The sequence below is a fragment of the Anser anser genome (assembly GCF_964211835.1).
Source record: "Anser anser genome assembly, chromosome: 3".
NCBI classification, from domain to species: domain Eukaryota; kingdom Metazoa; phylum Chordata; class Aves; order Anseriformes; family Anatidae; genus Anser; species Anser anser.
Window position 1 is genome coordinate 2,366,741 of NC_139722.1, and position 21,568 is coordinate 2,388,308.

General features: G+C 42.5%; 1 protein-coding gene across 22 annotated transcripts in view; it reads left to right on the forward strand.

Moving 5' to 3' along the window:
• Positions 1-21,568, forward strand: part of HMBOX1 (homeobox containing 1) — a 119,308-nt gene that overhangs the window by 44,454 nt on the left and 53,286 nt on the right. For all 22 annotated transcript variants that reach the window (XM_083828649.1, XM_083828650.1, XM_083828651.1 and 19 more), the window contains 2 exons: positions 10,203-10,682; positions 12,645-12,730. In XM_083828649.1, coding sequence (XP_083684775.1) covers positions 10,203-10,682; positions 12,645-12,730 — 566 coding nt within the window. The remainder of the gene's footprint in view (positions 1-10,202; positions 10,683-12,644; positions 12,731-21,568) is intronic.

A 21,568-nucleotide genomic window follows, 5' to 3' on the forward strand; every position in this document is an offset into this window, starting at 1 on the left:
GTACTTGAGAGGAATTTGAGGCATGATGTGAACACGAGAATCTTGATTTTGGTCTCAAAATATTTATTTATTTATCTGAAACTAAGTCCTTCTGTCACTAATGCGAGTGTATTTGTATTGGTTTCTTCATAAATATAATGGGAGCAATTGTACCTCACAGGATCACAATATAGATTAATTAATGTGTGTTAATGGTAAGATCTGGCCATCAGTATTTATGTTGCATGTTTCAAGGTCTCTCTCAAAATACGATTTCAGATGGAACCGGGCAGTTTTAGCATTGCCACTTAAAGTTTACCTGAATTGTCAGGCTGGTGCTTATGGATCTAACTGCCAGCAATGACAGAGCTGTTTTGGGAGTGAGTAAAAGCCTGCTGAGTAGAAAGAAAATCAGGGTGAGTAATGCAGATGAAAAAAAGGACTGGGCTGAAGTCTTGTCATCAGTTAGGAAAAACAGCACAAAGAAAAGAACAAGTATGTGAATGATCTCAAAATTGGCACGCTCTGAAGAACAGCCATTGGATTATGGCGGCTCGGAAAGTCACCGTCCGGCTGAGCGGCGGTGACTGTCCAGCTTCCCTGAAATGTGACACAAAGCACATTAATTAAACCTCGGTGAAAGAGGCTGCAGCTAACTTGCTGTCTTCATCTCTCGTCACGACAAGGTGTAGTGTAAATAGCTGGTGGCTGTAGAAACATTCAGTTGACATTTTAAGCTTCTGTAACTGAAAGAATGTCTTGTCTGAGCCTTTAGTTTTACTTTTAAAATAAGCCAGATGACTTAATCCATGCTTTCACAGGCAGCTAACCCAAGAAACAAGGAATCTTGTTCCCTGTGTGCCTTCCTCTGTTTTTGGCCAAATTGACCCATCCCCATTTGGTTGGTGATGGCAATCATCAGAGCCTTCTCTAGGCTAAATCAGCTCCTTTACCCATACAAGAAAAGTAGCTATGGGTTGATCGGTGGGTTTATTTTCCTGCTGGGTTAGTGAACTGAGCAGGTTTGTGGAGATTTCCCCCAAGCTATGCAGGAGGGGAGAAGAGCAGGACCAGCCCCTGCTGCAGGGATCTAAAATCATAAAATATCCTGAGCTGGAAGGGACCCACTCTTGTTGTTGTGTGCTCTGAAGTCAGCTCACCCTCCATCACGCATCTGCACCCTCAGGACTTGTGTCTTGAGGTATTCTCCTCCTGCTCTGAGTAGGGCATAAAGATTTGGATTTATTATGAGGATGCAAACTGTGTCTTCTCTGTGTCGTATAAGAGGAAATCTCCCTAGCTTGGGTCTGGTCTACATGAGAGTCTGTTACTTTAAGAGCATTAATAGGATGTGTGTTTCTTTTTAAAATGCTTTTAAGTAAAACTCTAATATGGAAGCAAATGTAGACAAAAGCCCATGTTTTTGCCATTAGGATTTATATTCTTCAAGGAGCTGCTGGTAATCTATGCCTGAGTTGTTCTCCAAGTATAATGTCTGTCTTCACTAAGACTGAATCCCAGTAAAACTGTGCTTGCGGACTGTTTTCTAGTGGGGGAAAAATTTGCTTTGTAGTTGAACACAAAATTAGGGGTAGGTAAATTTTAGGTATTTGCTGGTTTTTGACTTCAGTTTTCTGAACTAACATTTTTTTCTTATAAGGAAGTTGTTTATTGTTACTGCTAGTGATACATCCTGCGGGAGAACGCAGGTGCCTATAATACTTCAGAGCATCTCTTTCTCTTCACATGTGGAAGAGGGGTGGTGGAAATCCTGGTGATGGCATCCTTTAAAGCATGTCCTACACCTTGTCATATCTGATGCTACAGATGGATCATGTAGGATGACTGTTCGTGTGGTGAGAAAATGCTCACGTTTTGGCCCGTCGCTTGGTCTGCCTTCCTGCAGAATGCCTTTGGGCCTTGGAACAAGTCATTTCATCTTGTCTGAAGGCCAGTCTCTTTCTCTGAGCTCTCAGTCTCAAAAATTAGCATAGTATTGATTTCTTGTCCCTTGGTCACTGGGAAGGTGTTTCCAGTATTCAGATATTCCAACTACCAAACCTGATACAGAAAATTTCTGAGATTTTCATGTTTTTAATACAGGACTGGTCAAGATCTGCAGGAAACAGAAGATGACATTGTTTCTACCCCTGTAACCCTGACAGCAAAAAATATGGGATTTGCCAGTTTAGGCCCATGTTGGGTAGGCCCATGTTAGGTAGGCCCGTGTCAGGTAGGCCCATGTCTAGGTTAGACCCATGTCTCAGTTGATAGTGGTGTTTTACGGCTTTTTACCACAATAACTCTGTTTCTTCCTGTGAGTTAGAGAGTATTTCACTGTGTCGAGAGATTTGTGTAACTGTGTAACTCAAACACATGGATTCGGCCCTGATTCTGTTACAGAGTTTATGTATCTGGAGTTTGGTCTTTGGCTCCCAAATTTAGGAGCTCCTCCTTTGCTCTTGGCACAGTTTTGGGCTTTGGGCCCTGGTTCGGCGCTCAGCTGCCACTTGGGCTTTTCTGTGTGTGTGTCAGTCCTGCCGATCCCTCGTTCTGCCCTTGAATCCAGCCTCAGAGTTTGAATTCCTGCCTGGTTGCTGGAGAATTGCAACAATAGCAGGAAGCCCTCGTTGTGGAAGTAGGGAACGTTAGGGTTAGACAGATAAGGTGTCAGTGTGAATCAGTCTGGGCCTGGAGCAGAATTCAGAAGTATCTGGCTGCCAGCCCTATGCTTAGTCAGAGGTCAGTGCCTTTTGTAAGACTTGGATTGTGACAATAATTGGCATTTATATTCTATCTTTCCCTTGTAAGGTTGATCTCGAGTTCTCTCTCCCTTTTCCAAAGATGTAAAGTGGATACTATAAAGGACAGCAAGTTACGCACCCAAGTGGAATTAGTGGCAAAACTGCTAGGGTTTGCTTGCTGCCAGTGTGCCAGCATCCAGTAAAAAATATTTTATCAGCAGCAAAGAATATCAAAGGCTGAGTGGAAGAACAGCTTATGTAGAAGAAGTGTGTCTGGGTTTGGGGCTCTTTAACTAGCTAGGAAACTTGAAGCTTCCTGAAGAAATGATATGTTGATATTCTGCTCTCAGCTTGCCTTCTGTAATTTGTGTAGCGGTGAGTATTTGATTACGTTGGATTTATTTTCAGAAGTTTCAGGCTGCTCTTATTAACTGTCACCATTTTGATCGAAAGCGTATGGCAGTGTTCTGCATTCATAAGACGGTGTTTTGCATTCATAAACAGAACCGGTGACGTTTAACCTCGATAGATCAGCTTGTAGTCTGATTTCACTCCTTGCTGCAAAGTGAGGTTTTCGTTTGCCTGGGATGAGAGCAGTCATTACAAGCATTACATTTTGTTTGTGAATCAGGATGAATGGGAGTAGAGTCCTCTTTGAAAATCAGAACTAAGAGTGCAGGAGATAATTATGCTAACATATGGATAAGGATGGCTCTGTGTTCGTTGACATGATGAACACTTGAGGCCTGATTTTTTTTCCCCCTCTTGAAAACTGGTACAACTCCACTGAAAATACTGGAGTTGCAACTGATAAGCGTAAATGTTGGCTCAGATGAGTCAGATCCTTAATCCTCTTCTGGGACCCAAAATTCATAGCATCAACTAGTGTTTTGAAGGCGGCTTGCTTAATGTGGTGCAAGGCTTTGGGCATTTCTGAAGCGCTTAAATTGGCTGTGAATAAAAGGAGATGCACTTCTGAAGTAAGAACAGAAAAGGGCAAAGCTTGAATTTCAGAAGATGAGAGAGCGTTCTGCCCTAAAAGTCCCAACTGAGTTCCATCAGTGTCTTAAAGCTGTGCTTGATGGGTCTCGGAGACTTAGCCTCTGAACTTGGGTGTGTGGCGCTCACTTTGTGATGTACGTCAACCATTGTGGCTGTGGAACAGCTCTAGCTCAGAAAGAAACTCCACCTCCGGCATCTTGTAAGGACCAGCTGCATCCCGGATGGGTAACAGTGGGATGAAATGTGTAAAGGGAAGGAGTGAACGGAACTTCGCTTGGGTGCTTGGATCTTGCAAAAATGTACAGAGAGAAAAGCAAGCTCACACAATGTAAAGCATGGCTAAACAAGTAAACTGGGCAGCTGGAAGTGGAATTCCGTTGCAGTTACTGCAGTTACTGTAGTTCCGTTGTAGTTACTGGTTCTGATGGGAAATATTTGGAGCCATAGTTCATGTGACTCAGGGTGCTGAATATCAGGCTGCTTGGTAAGGAAGTCCTATCACCTTTGGAAAAAGCAGTGCTGTGCTGAATATCCATTTTCGTTTGCTGTCTAGATCAGAGACCTCACGTAGCAGGGAAACGTAGCAGCCCGCTCCAAACGAACAAGGATCCTTGCTGTACGTTTGTGACAGCCAGAGGACGTACGTCTCCACGGTGGTCCGATAGCACCTCTCACCAGTACTATATGCATGTTCACGAAGGGAAAAACTCACAGGCTAAGGAGTTCACGCTATGGAAACACTGTGATAATTAAAATGCGTTTGGTTAACTAGTTGTAGAAGGGCAATTCTTTGCTGTATACTGATGGGTAACTTACTACAGCTGGAAAGCTGAACTTGCGCAACTTTACCTTGTGCGCACCTTTATTTAAAGTTCAAGATCGCATTCAGTGACAGCAAGAAGGTGCGTTTTATGCGACCAAAAGTGGTGGTGTTATAAAAGATAAGCTTACAAGTGCCCTGCCAGCCCTGCACCGGCAGGACATGCCATATGTCGGAGAAGGGGGAAGTTGGCATCTCTCCCCATCCTGTTTGCCACAGTTGATGTGACTTTATCAGAATGGTTCTTAAACCAATTACCAGACCTGGGATCCTGTTCTGAACACTTTGGCACTAGCCCACATCCATATTATGCAGAATTATATCAAATATAGGTCTCGTATCTGGAAGCACAACTGGTTTTGTAAGTGTCTTGAGCTTTGCAGAGCTTATTAGATAAAGAAGTGAATTTTAATGGAGATGTGGAGAGGGATCTCTGCAGAAAAGGATCTCTTCACTGATGCTGGAGTACTTCCTACTCATGTACAGTAAGTAGCAGAGAGGAAAAAATGATTTCTTCTGATCATTGAAGAGTCCAGAGCCATTTTCTCAAGTGCTCGAGGTGTTAAGGCCAGTGTTCTGGCCTTATTCCCAACTGGGTAATTGAATTGCTTTGAACTTCTGCAAGTTCAATTGGACATGGAGTTCTCCACTTCCTGCTCTTGGCCTTTTAATGGGATTATTCTGCTGTGTTCACCACCTAGAAAGTTAGCGTTGGGTAAATGATACCTGAATTTGCATGGTTTTCAGCCATGGTGGTAGGTGGGGAAATCCTCTTGTGTTTTCCCTTATTTTTCTTCATGAGAGAGAATACCTCTATGTCTGGCCACATGCGCCTGGCTCAAGATCAGGACTTCCAAAGAGGGGGAGAGCCCCATACCTACAGGGAGAACTTAATACCAAAAAAAAAAAAAAAAAAAAGCCTAAAAAGCTCTCGGTGGTATGACAGGGAAAAGGGTGTTGAGAGCAATGTCACTAAACAGCTTCTGTGTCCCCAGACAGCCTTCATTTCACAAAGTGGTGTTAGAAGTAGAAACGATTGATGCCGCATCTTACTGGTTGGGACCAGCTGGATATTTTATTTCTGTGGATGTGGGGGTGAAAAAAAGTGGATTTTTTTTTTTTTTAATTTATCTCCTTTAGGTCTCCCTTCACTCTGGTGTTTAGACCCCTCAGGTTCCTCTGGGATGAGGCACAAAATACAAGCATGAAGTTTTAATGCTTTATAGATACCAGGTGGAATTGGGCCATCTTACATGGGGCATGACGGCTAACTTAATGTAAGAAATGTAAATAAGTTTGATATTTTAAACTACTTTTCTTTTTTCCCCCTATCAGGATCTAAGTAAGCTTGATCCATTTTAAGACCCAGATTCAGTTGTTGCAAAATTGGTCAATTTTAGTTTTGCGTCTAATTAGTACTTTACAAAAGTCTTGCTTTCAAAATTTCAGGGAGACAAATGCATGTCGATTCTCTCCTGGTTGGCACTTTTTTCATCCATTTCCTCATCATGACTGGTGGGAGCTTTGGTAAACCAAGATCTGCTAGTTTTGAGGATATTTTGCCACATCAGCAGCAAAGTTGGCTGAAGTTTGATCACAGCAGAGCTGCCTGTTCTGGTCTTGTTCCCAGAAACAATTTTTGTTGCCTTGATTTTTCTCTTGCACACCCCCAATCGTTCTACGTGTCCCTATCTTATTTTGCTTCTTGTTGCTTATGCATTTGAAGGTTTTTTTCCCAAGGAAAAAGAGGGGGGAAAGCAAATTGGATTATAGCTAGCCAGAGGAGTTCAGGAGGATAAGAGGCTCTTATAGCAATAAGGGTGGGGAGAGAGGAAGTAGTAGAGAATATCCATTAATTAATGAGATGAATGAAATTAAGATGGTTCTAAAATGGTTGATTTACTTAACTGCTTTGTAAATTGATCTTTAAACAGGATAAGTTTATTAAAATATTTTGAAAATGGAAAATAACTGAAGCCTTGTTAGAATAACCGTTCTAAATAATGTTAGTGGGGTTATTCATTAAAAAAATGGTAGGTAGTTGGCAGCGTTGGAACATGTTCAATAATACCAAGTTTTGCAATATTTGCTTTAGGTTTTTAATGGAAAATTCCCAATTCCAGCAGTTATTTTCAACACACAAAACTGTCTCAGACGCACTGTTTCTAGATGTTACGGTTGTGTAGAGCAGAACATGAAAACGTGAATGACGTAAGACCAGTAAGAAGTAGGTCAGATGCAATATATGCTGTGCATGTAGCTATAAGCAAGGGAGTTTTTACCTCTGTACATGACATCGGTGAGAGCAGCAGTGAGATTCTGTATATGATTTTGGTGTTCGTACCTTCTTTTGAAGCGTTGAAAAGTTGTATGGGGTCAAAGTCTTCTAGAAAGGTTAGAGGGCTGGAAGAATACCTTGCACGGGCAGACTGACTGGTGGACTCATTGGCTTTGGTTTTGTTTTTTTTCAAATTGCCAATGTTTTTTCCAGTAGTTGCGTTGACCGCAGTATGATGGATTTAATCTAACAGTAGGGTTACCATTCTTCAGTTGCCTTCTGTGGGCCTTGTAGAAGCAGTCCACAGATTAACAGGACTCCATGGGCCACGAGTTGGAGGTCGCTGAATATCTTGTTCTCATGGCCTTGTCCAGCAACCCTTACATCCTTGTGCATTTGAAATCACTGCACATGCACAGCAGATCCCTGCTGCATCAACGTGGGACAAAGTGGAGGCCAGATCAGTTTCCTACATAATGCCATGTATCACAGAAAGTCAACCATTTATTTCTCTTGCGTATGAGAACACTGGAGTTCATGAGGTTTAATTAGTAGTACTAAAGGATACTTTTAATTTGGCTCAAGAACACAAATCTAGAAGCTGAGCCCTGACATTTTAGACAAATTAAGGATGGGATCACACCCCGATCCTAAAGGGAATTTCTGCCCCATGTCCACAAACCGCTGCAGGAAACATTAGGTTCTTGACATTGCGTGGCATTTTTGAAGCCATCTGGAAAGTCGCCCTTTTGTCAGATGCAAGTTTTTCAGTTCACGAGACTAAAAGGACAAAAGTTTTTGGCTGCTAGGTCTGTGACAAACTGGAGATTAAATTAAACTAGATAATCTGAAGTATATTTTGGTATTAAAACTTGAAGAGTCAGTAAAGTAGGAATTTTTATTAGAGGTAATTCTGCGTGAATGTAGTGGTTCACTAAATCCTTCAGTTCAACAAAGTCCTTGGGGACATGAAACTCTTGAGGACATGAAACTTGGTGTTGACAGATAAATAATTCAGGAAATTGTAACATTAGAAAGGTAAAAAAGATGGCAAATGTGGGTTTCTCTCAAAGGAAACGTGAGCCGGCATATCTAGTGAAAACAATCTCGAGTCCAGACATTTAAAAAGAGATTTTCTATTTGAAAAGCGTGCTGCTTGGAGCTGATGGGGGGAACTTTCGGGCTGTAAAGGGGTTAGTGATGTGAGTCAGTAAGTCAGCGTGGCACTTCTCGCGAAGCTGGATAAAAGGGTTGAGCCTCCCCAAACCCAGAGGCCAAACCCAGCGCATGGTGTCTGTTTACAAGTGCTCCTCGTCAAGCTCTCAGCGTCTCGGCCTGAGGTTCAACTTCCAAATTTCAGTTGTTGCGATTCCAGTCAGTTGCTCGAACACTGCTGTGTTGGCTGCCGTGCCCTCGTTTTAGCGGAATAATCTGGGTGCTTGTCTTTTAAGATTGAAAATGGCTCGTACGTTTTCAGTAATTGATTGTCCCGAAGGACAGCACATTCCTATTGGAACGGAGCACTCAAATGGCTGTAGTCCGTCTGTCTTCACAGATGGTCATTTTCTTGGATGGGAGTCATCCCCTTGTATTGTCCTCCTGCTTCCTTTTCCTACGTACACATTTCTAATGCTAAAACAATAAAAGGGACTCAGTGCTAGCTGTAAGTGGCCAAAGATAAGAGCTTCTTATCATTTTTGGATTTTCCAGGCTGCAAATGCTATTTTCATGGACGCGTGCATCCTGGTTTTGTAGCACCACGTTCACATTGCTACTGTCTAGCTACAGCTCTCCTAAGCAAACCACTTCTCAGGGCTGTTCTTCAGCCCTGAGGCCATCCGGGCACATACATGCTACAGGACTACCCTTAAAAACTGGGTGGCTGCACCGAAACACCGTACTTGTGGCTTCTGGTGTTGTGAGATGTTGCTACCTTGAATAGATCCTGTTGCTACCCCCCCAAAATTTGGCTTTTTGTGATGTGCTTATCTGAAAGACAGTAAATGCAGCGATTGAAAAAGGCTTCTCACTCCATGGAGGCCATTGGGGTCTTCCCATGTGCTAGTGCTGAGCTGGAAAAGAGGAGAAATCTTCAAAATCTGTGGAGAGAGGCAGGTGACCCTGTTCCTGGAAGGCCTAGTACAGTCGTGAGAGCCGTTTTCCTTCTTGTGGTTTTCCACGATTTCTTGCTTGACTTCCCCAAGGCTGCTCTTTGTCTGCCCTTGCTCGTAAGGATTCTGCATTAGCTCTGTCATGTCTCCTGGAGTTTGAGTGATTTCTTCACCCTGCTCTCCTGCAGGAACCGTAATAAACCTTTGGCTCTTAAGGAGATTCACAGAAAGGCTGGAGAGTGCCCCGATCTCTTTGCCAAGGTCCGTCTGCCCTCCGTCTGCTGTCCCTTCTCCAGATCTTGAGTTCTGAAGGTGATCTCGTCATTTGTATGCCACTTGGCTCTGTTGTGAGGAGATTTAGGAAGGAAAAGAGATCAAAGGAGCACGTCGTGCTTTTTTTTCAGGTCCACTTCTGGGCTCTGCAGCAAAGTCATAGGATGTTCGTTGTTCTGGTACCTTGGGAAGTTTAGGAGTTAAAAAAATCTTTTGATGAGCCACCATGTTGATGGAGTTACACAAAAAGCCTGCCTTTGGAGGGAAAAAAGCAGCAGACTTTATTTCTTTAAATGAAAGCTCAGTAGTAATTGGATGTGCTGCACTTTCCTTCTTAGGGCAGGCGATCTGTGACAACATTCCAGGTTCAAAAGTTTCTAACTTCAGAAATCGGACTTCAGTCAAATCAACTTTGGTCCTACAGGCCACTAGAATTTCCGCTAGGCATGTTTTTATCTTCTTTTTTCAAGGTAGCAACAAAAAGTTAGGGCAACTGGAACTCTTTGTACTTCACATTCAAAAGAGTTGTGATTCATAAATCTCATGTTATAACTAGTTAAAATTTCTCCGCAAAAACTTCACCTCTGGCCTTGGACCTAGCTGGTCAGTTTGGGAACGTGAGATTTCTGTTTGGACAGTAAGCAACAAGCACAATTTGGTCTGAAATCTAGTTGCAGCCTTAATTACTGACCAGCCACTGCCTCTCTGTAACAGGTTTATCGAAAGCGGATGAGTAGTAACTGCTGGTTTAGTGGAGGAGGTGGAAGGAATACTAGTAGGAAAGAGAAATGCTGTTTGAAAACGTTGAAGAAATAAACCTTTCTGCCAAGTAGCGAGGCTAGCAGTCATGGGAGGCTTCATGCTGAGCTTGGTTGGAGATGCATGGCTTAATGTCGGACCAGAGTTGGGCTTTCCTGTAAGTAAGGTACTTAACCGTGTACCACAGAGAACTGTTGAACTGAAATATTTGCTTTTGCATTTCACCTTGTTTTCAGTCTGCTGGAAACCATGTCTCACTACACAGACGAACCAAGATTTACCATAGAGCAGATAGACCTGCTTCAGCGCCTGAGACGTACAGGAATGACCAGACATGAAATCCTTCACGCGCTGGAAACCTTGGATCGTCTTGATCAAGAGCATAGTGACAAATTTGGAAGAAGGTCTAGCTATGGAGGCGGTTCCTACAGCAACAGCACCAACAATGTCCCAGCATCTTCCTCTACAGCCACAGCTTCAACACAGACCCAGCATTCTGGGATGTCCCCATCACCGAGCAACAGTTACGACACCTCCCCACAGCCTTGCACTACTAATCAGAATGGGAGGGAGAGTAACGAGAGGTTGTCTGCATTCAACGGGAAGATGTCACCTACCCGCTACCCGCTTGCAAACAGCTTGGCTCAAAGGTCGTACAGTTTTGAAGCTTCTGAAGAGGACTTGGACATTGATGACAAAGTGGAAGAACTGATGAGGTTAGTAGAAGTCTTTGTAAAGAGGTTGGAAAGGCAGAGTAAGAAGTGCCTCAGAAGAAATCAGCGTGTTGGAGGATTCCTCTAGTACTGATAGGTATTACCAGGAAAACTTTAGACAGCTGTTCCCCTGCTAGTTCCCTTAAGGTCACTATCCCAGTACCTCTCATCTGCCTCCTAGTCTTGTGTAGACAATCCCTGGCCGCACACAGATGTACCAGAAGCTGTTTTCCTGTTGAAATGCTTTTTCCCATGCTGTACCAAAGATTAAAATTCACACTAGCTCACTAAATTTCCACCCTACTCTTATTCAGAAGACTTCTGAGTCTCAATTCACATGAGTCTTCCTCCCATAATTCATACCAGTTGAATTTCCTTCCATATGTAGTAGGGAAGCTGCTTGGTTAATGATTTCCGCTGTGATCTGCAGTGCATGTATGTTATCTGTTTAGAGTTTGTGTCAGGGGCTGACTCCCTCTTGCATTTGCACAGTCTGCAGATTGGTGCAGGAAAATAAAAATAATAAAAAAAAAAGAAGCAGAAGTCTTTAGTGAGAGCTAGTCTTATTTTTTTCCAGACTGACCTTCCTTTACTTCTAGCCACTTCCTTTGCATTATAGCAAAGGTTAAAGGAGGGGCTGTTCCACTGCGGTGAAAGATGGAGTTGGTGGGCTCAATAGCAAAAAGAAATATAGGAAAAGGCCAAACGTCTCAAAACTATTTGGATTATAATGTTGGAATGTTGTTGTTGTTTTTTTGGGGAGGTTGTTTTTTTGTTGTTGTTTTTGTTTTTTTGCTTTTCCCCTGAAACTGCAACATTTATAAAATACTTATGGGTTAACTAGGGTCCATAATCTCCCGGATGTAAATATGTTTGGAGATTTAGGGTAAAGGTGTGGCTTCAGGGGAGAGGATTAGAGATGAGCAGCAAGAAAAGCCCATCAACCTTGTTCCCTGTCAACTTCAGGATAATGGAATAATACAGGAAGATGGCTACTATAGCAGTTTGCAGAAGTTCCCATTGCTGAGGGTTTAATTATTCCGTTGAGTTTTGGGTTCCTATGAATTAAGTCTCAAGTGTTTATTTAAACTGAAACCTCTTTTCAGACCTATGGAGGATGAGTGTTGGGTTCAGAAGTAAAAATGAACCCCCCAACATAGCATTTATTTTGCTTTTTACAAAAAAGCTTAAATCTGCCTTGGAAGCTGCTGGGGCAGGAGGGGAGGAGGGGAAGGGAGATCACCAAATAATAAAGCCTAATAAAGTTACTTTAATTGTCTGCACCTTTCAGGGAAGAAGGGAGGAAGCGGGAGGGAAAAGTATGTGCCTTCCACAATTGAAATTTGCTGTATATCACAGTCCCTATGCAATTGCCAAATTATTTCCCTTTTAGCACAGTCCCTTCTGAACTATCTTTGTGCTCCTTTTAAAAATCTTACAAAGGCTTTAATAACTGGTGCTTGTTCATTCAGTGCAAGCTGTGGACTAGGGAGGTAGGGATGGGGGATAGAGGTTGCAATATCTTTCTCCTCTGGGTCTTTTCCTTGAAAGGCTGGAGAAGGTTTGTGTATGTGTATTCATTTGTGTAGCTAACCATGCAGACCCTGCTATCCTTTATTTTTTATTTTTGTGCCTCATTTTTATGACTGAGTTTTTTATGCTGGTATGAGAGATTTATTCATCCCTGTGTAATGAAACTTTGTACATTCCATATGGCAGCCCTGCACCTAATATGAATTATATAGGACATGAGTCATCTATTCTCCTGCTAGGGTACTTTGCTCAAACGTGACACTTGTTAAAAGAAGTGTCCACTGGTGAGGCACTTTGCCTATTTAATGCCTGCCTTCCCCATTCCTCGTCCCCTAAATAAAGGAAATAAAGCCATTTTGCATCTTCAAAGTGCACTTTGGTCTGTCTGTCTTTTTTTGTGCTCTTTTGTGTTTTTTTTTTTTGTTTTGGTAGGAGGGACAGCAGTGTGATAAAGGAGGAAATCAAAGCCTTCCTAGCCAATCGGAGAATTTCCCAAGCAGTTGTTGCACAGGTAACAGGTAAGAGCTCAGGAGTCCTTTCTTCATTTTGGGAAACTGTGTCTAACTGCCTATGTGTGCATGGTGCAGATGCTGGAATATTGCTTGGCTTTCTGCATTGCAGTGCAGATCTGTCAGCTTAGTCATGATAATGTATGCCTTTGATTTAAGACCCATTGTCCCGCACATCATGGAACTTCCCCAGTGAATCACTTGTTCTTTTCTCTTTTTTTTTTTCTTGTGGCTTATGCTAGCAGATTTTATTTTACAGCATTATAATAAGCCCAAAGTTTTTATCTTAAACTGAAACCTTTTTCCTTAATTATTAAGTTATTTGTTGCAAATAGATGCATATCTACATCTCTGTGGATGGAGGTGTATATAATACATATTCATATTGTAAAATGCATATAAAAAGTCTGGAGACACAGCTAAAGCTGGTATCACTACGTCCAGCTGTCTGTGATAGTTTTAAAGTTTTTTCAGTTGCTCATCTTTGAGTCACGGTTAGTGAAAATCAGATGTGAGGCTGAGGGGGATGACCATTTTGGTAGATTTTTACACAGAAGGAGAAGCAGTTCTTTTTTACCCTCTACCTTGTACCTTCTCTCTTTCACATTCAGGACAAGTGAGCAAACTGCAGTGATACCATTGACTCCTTTGGTGTATTTCCAGAGCTCTTTAAAAACACTAATCCTGCTGCTGCTCCATGGGGCACTATTAGTCCTCCTTTACAGGTGTATTCTGCTTGTCCAGACCAGTGTAGCTAGCAGCATACTTAGATGAAGACTCGATGATAAAAATAAATAGCTCAGTCCCATATCATAGTTATAACATCTGTTCATTTTTAAAACCAAGCTTGAATAAAGACCTTGGAATAGATCCTTTTTAAGGATCCTCAATGACTAGGAATGCCAAACCAACAGGAGGGAAGTTGTTCTTTTTTGATATTTCCAGTGTTTGAAATGTCATGAGAACCCATCTGTCTGGGAGATCTGGGTTTGCAGACGCTGTGTGTGCTAGCAGTTGAGGTAGGCAGGCAGAAACGGGTGCTTGAGCCGTGGAGCCAGGAATTTCTTCCACATCTGTGGTCTTGGGCAAATTACTTGTCCTTTCCTGGTTTCAGTTTCATCTGTAAAATCATGAGATTAACATTTTGTATTACTTTAAGGAATGTTATTAGCCTTATCAGATGTTAGCACTAGTACTTCAAAAAATTAATGCTAAGTCTGCTTGCTTGAATTGGACCTGAACTGTGACATTCTGGCAGTTTGTGGGTCAATCCCTTACTTATGTGCAGTTCTTTCTTGAATATGGTCCTGAAATGTCTCACATCTAAATTAACCACTGCGTAGCTTTTTATGAGGGCAGACAAACTTCTGACACAAACAGAAAAACTTCTGACTCAAAGACTGATTCTGAAAATTCTGGCACCCTTCACATCTACAGTAAGTCAGAGTTGCCCTTTCCCTTCAAGAGAAGTAGTGCAAAGAGAAAAAAATGCAGAAAATGTTTGTTTGTTGTTTTTTTTTTTTCCCCTCAGTCAGTTGGACTACTGCATGCAGGGCCATTAAATCAGAATTGCTGTGCCAAATCTAAGATGGTCTGTATCAGTAAAAGGAGCTGATCTAATTGACCACGTCTCAGTGCATATCTTGATACCTCTGTCTTGCAGGCTGACCCTAGCAAAGTCAAGATCGGTCTCTTCACACCTGTCATTTTGCTCCTTCCATCCTCAACCTGTTGTCTTGGATTTCAGTTGTTAATCATTTACAGACTCGTAGAATCATCTAGGCAGGAAAAGACCTTCAAGATCACCAAGTCCAACCATTAACCTAACCTACCACTAAACCATGTCCACACAACTCCAGGAATCTGCGTTTCCTCCAGTGGTGGGGACTCCACCACTTCCCCGGGCAGCTCCTTCCAATGCTTGACCATCCTCTCCATGAAGAAATTCTTCCTAATGTCCGACCTAAACCTCCCCTGCTGCCACTTGAGACTGTTTCCTTGTGTCCTATCACTTGTCATATGAGAAAAGAGACTGATACCCTCCTCACTGCAACCTCCTTTTGGTTAGTTGTAGAGCGCGATGAGGCCTTCCCTCAGGGGAGTCAGTGTTTAGCCTCTGGGAGCTTGCCTTGTCTTTGCCAGGCTGTTCCTCCTGTAAGTGAAGGACAGAATCATTAAGGTTGCAAAAGACCTCCAAGATCATCTGGTCCAACCACCCCCCTGCCCCCAATGTCACCCACTAAACCATGTCCCCAAGCACCACGTCCAACCTCTCCTTGAACACCCCCAGGGACGGTGACTCCACCACCTCCCTGGGCAACCTGTCCCAATGCCTGACTGCTCTTTCTGAGCAGAAATGTCTCCTCATTTCAAACCTGAACCTCCCCTGGCACAACTTGAGGCCATTCCCTCTAGTCCTACCACTAGTTACCTGCGAGAAGAGGCCGACCCCCAGCTCCCCACACCTTCCTTTCAGGCAGTTGCAGAGAGCAATGAGGTCTCCCCTGAGCCTCCTCTTCTCCAGACCAAGCACCCCCAGTTCCCTCAGCCGCTCCTCACAGGCCCTTCACCAGCTTCGTAGCCCTTCTCTGGACACACTTCAGGGCCTTGATGTCCTTCTTGTAGTGAGGGGCCCAAAGCTGAACACAGTACTCGAGGTGCACCACTGCAGTGGCACCATCCTCTTCATATACAGTTGACTAAGTCTCACATCCAACCCACTCAACCCTAATGTGTTAGTGTTACGTAGGGGTGAGACCAGGACACATGCACATGGTGGTCAGAGAAAATATTACTACATGTCTCTTTCTAGCCTGGCAGTGGGACGGAACGAAGACCGAGCTAATGGCACTACAATATTATCTTGTTTTCTGGGCAAATCAATGGGAAGCCTGGTAGCTCTAAAGGTTAAATGACTACATCCTTTTGCAGCTAACCCCGTAGTGTTTCCGTGGACCTTTCAGATACAAAAATGAAGTGATATTTTGCACCTGACGCACTTTCTCAAGCAAAGGTAGCTGCAAGGCCTGTGCTATACGGTGTTGCATGAGTCTTCCCCCTGCTACCCGTTGCAGTTGAACAGTTATCCTCCATGTATTTGCTGGGGGAAGGTCTACGGGAGCTGATTCGTTTTAAATGCAACCCTTAGCCTTGTGTATGCAGATGGGTAGCACTTAAGCGACACTATTAAATACATAATTATGGCTGTAGTGAATCTCAAGGAGATTGAAGGGACCAGGTTAAAGGGCATGCTTTACCGGGGGAAACATCAGCTTCCTTTCAAAGGCACGGTACAGTAAAGAGTGACTGAAAATATTTCAGGACAGAGACCCAGAGCAGAAGGCATGTATCCCAGGGCTCTCACTTCCAGACTTGTCTTAGACCTGATGAATGCTAGCTGATTTGTGTGTTCTTCAGGTATGTCCATCACCCCTCCCCATTCAGAATATATGATCCCAGATGTTATCATCTCAGTATTTACAGGCTTCCAGGTAAAGATGTTCTGTAAATCATTCATTAAACAAGAGAAAAAAAAGATAAATAAAATTCAGAGAGTGGTCACTAACAGATGGCCCAGGAAAGGTGTGAAGTGGTATCTCTCCAGGTTACTGCTCAGCTTCCAGTGATATGTGTCTCGGGGTCCTCTTCACTGCATTACACATCAAGGTGGAACCCTGTTCCGGTCGGTGAAGGGGCTGTGAAAGCATGTGAAAGGAGGCAATTCTGCAGGAACAGATCAGCCAGATCACCCAGAGAGGCTGCTGTGCTCACAGCCCGGTGGTGGCGTAGCAGTACGTAGGTCATGATGCTCTCACTCCTCTCCAGTTCCAGGCATCCTTCACCACCATTTGTTTAAATCCAAACAGCAAGCTGTTTCTGGAGGCTGGATGTCAGATGTTGGGTGTATTTGACTTGCCCAACCCCTGGCTGCCACCCTCCATCAGCTGGAAATCATTTATTTAGCACTTGAAATAAAATGCAGAATATTACAAGCTCAGCTTTTACCATTCATCTCTTCTGCCCTGGGAAGAGGAGCAAGAAACAAATGAAATGAAAAATGTATGGCTGGCTCTGTCCAGGAGGAGAGTTGTTTGACTTGGCTACCCATGCTGTGAACTTTCTCCTTTCAGTCTCTACCTGTTCCTATGCTACTTTAAAAATTCTGCTGAGTATGTAAATGGGAGAATGGCATGGAGAGAGGAAAGGAGTAAAAGTGTATCTGAACCAGAATGATCTTAGACCTTTAGCTAGGAACCTAAAACTTCCTCTTCTTAATTATTGCTGGGTTTGCAGTTGGCTGAATTGGACGTAAAAGTGGTGAGCATTAGGTAAAAAATGTATTTGCATGTCTTCAAATTGCAGGTCTTGGATTAGCTCATCAGAGAGTACTGCATCCTCTGGGCTTACAATCATTATTGTCCCCATTCTGTATCTTGTCATCTTTCTGTCCTTGGTGCAGGAACTTCCACTGCAACTTCTGCAACTCAAAACTTCCATTTTACCTAATTTTGTTAATTCTTCAAGGCACTTAAGATTTCATTCGAAACTGTCTTTCTTCTTTTTCTAAATTCTAATATTGCAGTGCACTCACGGAATATCAACCCCAGTCCTACAAAGTACACCGAACAGGCTTGCATTTACAGCCTCTGCAACTGTAAACTGCTTTTCCTTTTGTTTTTCCTGTGCTGCAGTGAAAGTGGGTGGGAAGCGATGGAGGTCAAGGATATGCAAGAGAGGGACACGGAGCTGAAGGTTAAAGTCAGCTGTTGCAGTAGAACAATTTTTTAGGCTCTCTTAGTCTTTATAAAATTACCAGAAACTTTTAAAGTCATTTAGATAATGAATCTGACATGGAAAATTAAACCTGGAAGACATTCTACAGAGCTGCCTTGTGTACTGAGAGGAGAGAGCAGACTGGAAAATAGTAACAGAATATTAAATGGTGACTTGGAAATAAAGAAATGATTGATAAGAAGCAAAAACCTAGCATAACACTTATTAGTGCTGGTCCTAAATACGGGAGCTGCTTTTTATAGAAACTTTTTTAATGGTGTCTGTAATAAGATAAACAAGAAGCACTTGGGTTGGGCTCTGTATAAATAATCTCCTACTGATAAGAAAAATGACAGTATAAACAGGAGCTAATAATAGTTCCTGCTGAATTTCCTATCTTGTTGTTTGAAGCTCCTTTTAACATAGCTGCAGCTTACTTGGGGGTAGCTTTTTAGCCCTACGTGGGGCAGGTGAGATGCCAAATTTTGACAAACAATAATTTGAAGTCGTGCAGTGCGATTTGCTTTAGTTGTCACCAGAATTGTTTCTGGGCGCCAACTAAGCTATGGTCAGAAGTCGAAGGTTAAAGAGATAAATGCGTCCTTGTTAGGCGACGCTGGCTCTTGATTTAGGCTCCAGGTGTAGAAGGAGGGTGGGGGAAATGTTTTCTGATACTAACATCTTTCTGCTGTGTACTACAGTAAAGGAGAGAGGGAGGAGTATTCAGAGATGAGCCCTTTGCAGCCAAGCTAAAAGCTTTGATGGATGATGCCTCTGCAAGGTTTGGAAGTGTTGCCTTTTCCATTTTTTACACATAAGGAGCAAAGGAACAAAAAGACATGTTTTCCTGAGGTCACAATGAAAGCAATCTGTGGTAGAGCAGGAATTTTTATTCATATTTCTCAATTCTCAGCTTAGTTTTTATGGCACTAACCTATTGTGTGTAAAGAAAATAATAATAATAACAATAAAAGAATAAGAATAATAAAATGCAGAGGTCATTTTTCAGAAAAAATACATAATGGAACTCGTTAGTGTGCAGCTCTGCTACCCTTCCCTGTTAGTCTGCTTGTACAATTCAGGCTTGTCCTTCTGTCTCTGTCTTAATTGATATGAGATCTTCAGGACTTAGCTTTGTATTATGCTAAACACACAGAGCATCTCGTGCGGTGGAGGGCAGCCTCAAAGCAGTGCTGTAACATGAATAAAATCCCTGAAGGTTTGGAACCTACACACAGGGGTGCTCAGCAAATACAAATACAGACCAAGTGAAATTTAAATAGTTGAATTGTGAAAAGAAAATTACTGAATTACCGATGATCAGAAGTGGTGAGAAATTAGATGTAAAAATAAAACAAACCAACCAACATTTCCTTTTTTTAATATTCATGAAAATAGAGGGAAAGATTTGTTTTTATATGATTTTGATCTTTGCAGGTTTTCTGTAAACAAGCATTTGCTAATCTCCTAAATTGATAGATGTCCTTTGCAAGCACGTATTATATGATTCCAGGACTTTGCTTACAAACTGAAGAATTAAGACACTGTCAGATATTTCTTCTCCAAATCTGATGCGTTCCAGGTGCTTCTGAAAATCTCTCCTGAAAGAAACATTAAAGAAATGCAAAACAGAGTCACTGAAAAAATCTATATGTGAAGGTGAAAACCAGTTACCAGAGACTTGATGAATGGCAGGTTTGAGGTGTCTGAGCAGATTTGTACTGTAGATACCAGTTGCCTTCCCTTGATGATGCATTTTGCCATTTCTTTTATGTATATGGGAGGGAAAATTCTTCCCCATATAATTTATTTAGGAGAAAGTGTACTTGTACTGTCATCTCCATTTCGTTTATAATTGCGAATAGTAATTGTACAATTACAAACTGTAACCTGCTATGTGAAGGAGTGACGTGTGACACAAGTCAGCATTTTGATTTAATACAATCCTTTGTGATTACCACTTCTTTCTTGGGTATTTTCAGTGAGCGAGCTAGTGGTGCTCATTGCAACGTGTTCCTGCTGATCCTGAGCCCAGAGGACGTCAGACTTCCTTGAGGTCCGTAGTTCAGTTGGAGGGTGAATTTCCTACAGGCAGCTGGATTTTCACTACTCCAGAGATCTTCTTTCATTAATCTGCTTCTGGCAGCAGGATGATTTCTTTTTTCCTGCCAGTGCAATTTTCTAAAGTAGCATGATTACAGCCTATGTGACAGGATGGCACTGGTGGTAGGACTAGTCATTGTCCCTGTGAGTCAACTCTACAAAATCCACGTGAGATGCAAGAAACTCTAACATGATGATCTGTGGGATTTTAATTGAAAGGGGTGAAGGGTGGGTTTGTGATTAAGACACTGTGCTGGGATCCAGGAGACTGGATCCGTCCTTCTGCTGCTGACTTTGCACATGACCTTGAATCATCACCCTTGGATTGTACGGATCCTCTAAATTGAGGCTCCAGATGAGCAAATGACAAATATTTTGTCTTAAAAAGAGGAGTGGCATAGGTAGAGAACACCTTTAAGAAGCTCAGCTTTCACTCTGTCTGTGAGAGAGGGGAAGAGACTAATAAAAAACCAGGATGAAGTGATAGAAAATGTGATGTGAAGGGGCTTCTGGAGGTCTGCATCCCTATGAAGAAGAGTAAGGTCAGCTGCCTAAGCCATACCTCACGCAGTGCTGCTGGGTTTGTAGCATTGCTATGCCAAAGAGCAGAACTGGCTATGGGCTTTTTACTGATGCAGAAAGTGCCACGGACTGCAGCGCTGCCCAGGAGATACTGTAATAAAGTAGGAATGTATTGAGAATTTATCAGTCTTTGCAATCTTTGCATCTGTTCATCTCGTGTCCTGTAGCAGCGCTCCATTTTGCAGAAGTTATTTTGTAAACTGAGAGGGCTCTCGAGGAGTCCAGCGTGGACGTGGCAGTACACAGGGCAGTTCTCAGCGTGAATCTTCGGGCTCCTGCTCCTTTGCTTTGTCTCCAGCACATTGCCTGACGTGGCTAACATCTGTACCGCTTCGTGACAGTATCAAGCAGCTTCCTGGGCAGAATTTGAGTTTTCCACTCTTCCACTCTTGTTGAAGATACTTAATCTCTATTTATAATTTTTATCTAATTATGCTTTGCATTTGTATCTTCTGTTGTTATCCAAACACTCAACGAACGCTACTTCACTGCAATAAGTGTAAGTGGACCGTAGCAAACAAGTAAATTAGTGGTGCTGGAACCCATTCATTAATAGGAGCCCTGCATCCGAAAGCAGTGAGACACAACTATTTGTGTCCCATAGCCCTGTATTAAAGACATGGCTTTTAAAAACCGTAACAGTAGGTGGGAAGCTGCAAATTTACAAAACTTAGTCCGTTTCCTGACAATCAGGTATCTGGATTGCATGATTTCAACCAGACCGGCACCTCATTTTGGGCCAGAGAGTTTTGTCAATTGATATTGATTTATGTTTGGTATTAGTGTATATATATTTGATATATATTGGTATGTATTAGGTATATATATTTGGAATATATTTTGTATATATATATTTGGTATTACGTGATTTAAATTGGCAGAATCTGAAGTTTGCATTTGACTGGTTAATTCCACTTCCCTAGTAGTACAAACCCAATTATCTATCCCGGAATGGGCCCAGGGGATAAGCAGCCCCTGTTGTTTGAACTCCTTCATACATCAGCCAAAGACCATCTCGGGGAACAGGCGCTGAGACCATCGCTAGATGTACAGGAAACCAAACCAAACCAGGGTGTGTTCGTGGGCAGAGTTCTGCTGAACAGCAGTCAGCTTCTGTACTTAAAACACACCTATCCCTTTTCCACGGGACAATTAAAACTTCACAGGCTCTGGGATTCGCTGTAACAAAGAGCAGTTAAGAGCATAAAGCCCCGTGATTCTGGAAATCTGGTTGGAGTAAACCCACATGAATACGGCACCTGAGGTTTGAGTTAAATCATTCTCACGTTAACTAAATTCTGTGTTCAGTGCAAAGAAAGCATAGTAAAAACCCTTTATTAGAAGCGGTAAAGCTACAGGGGGTTGTTTTTCATGAGTTAAATATGATTA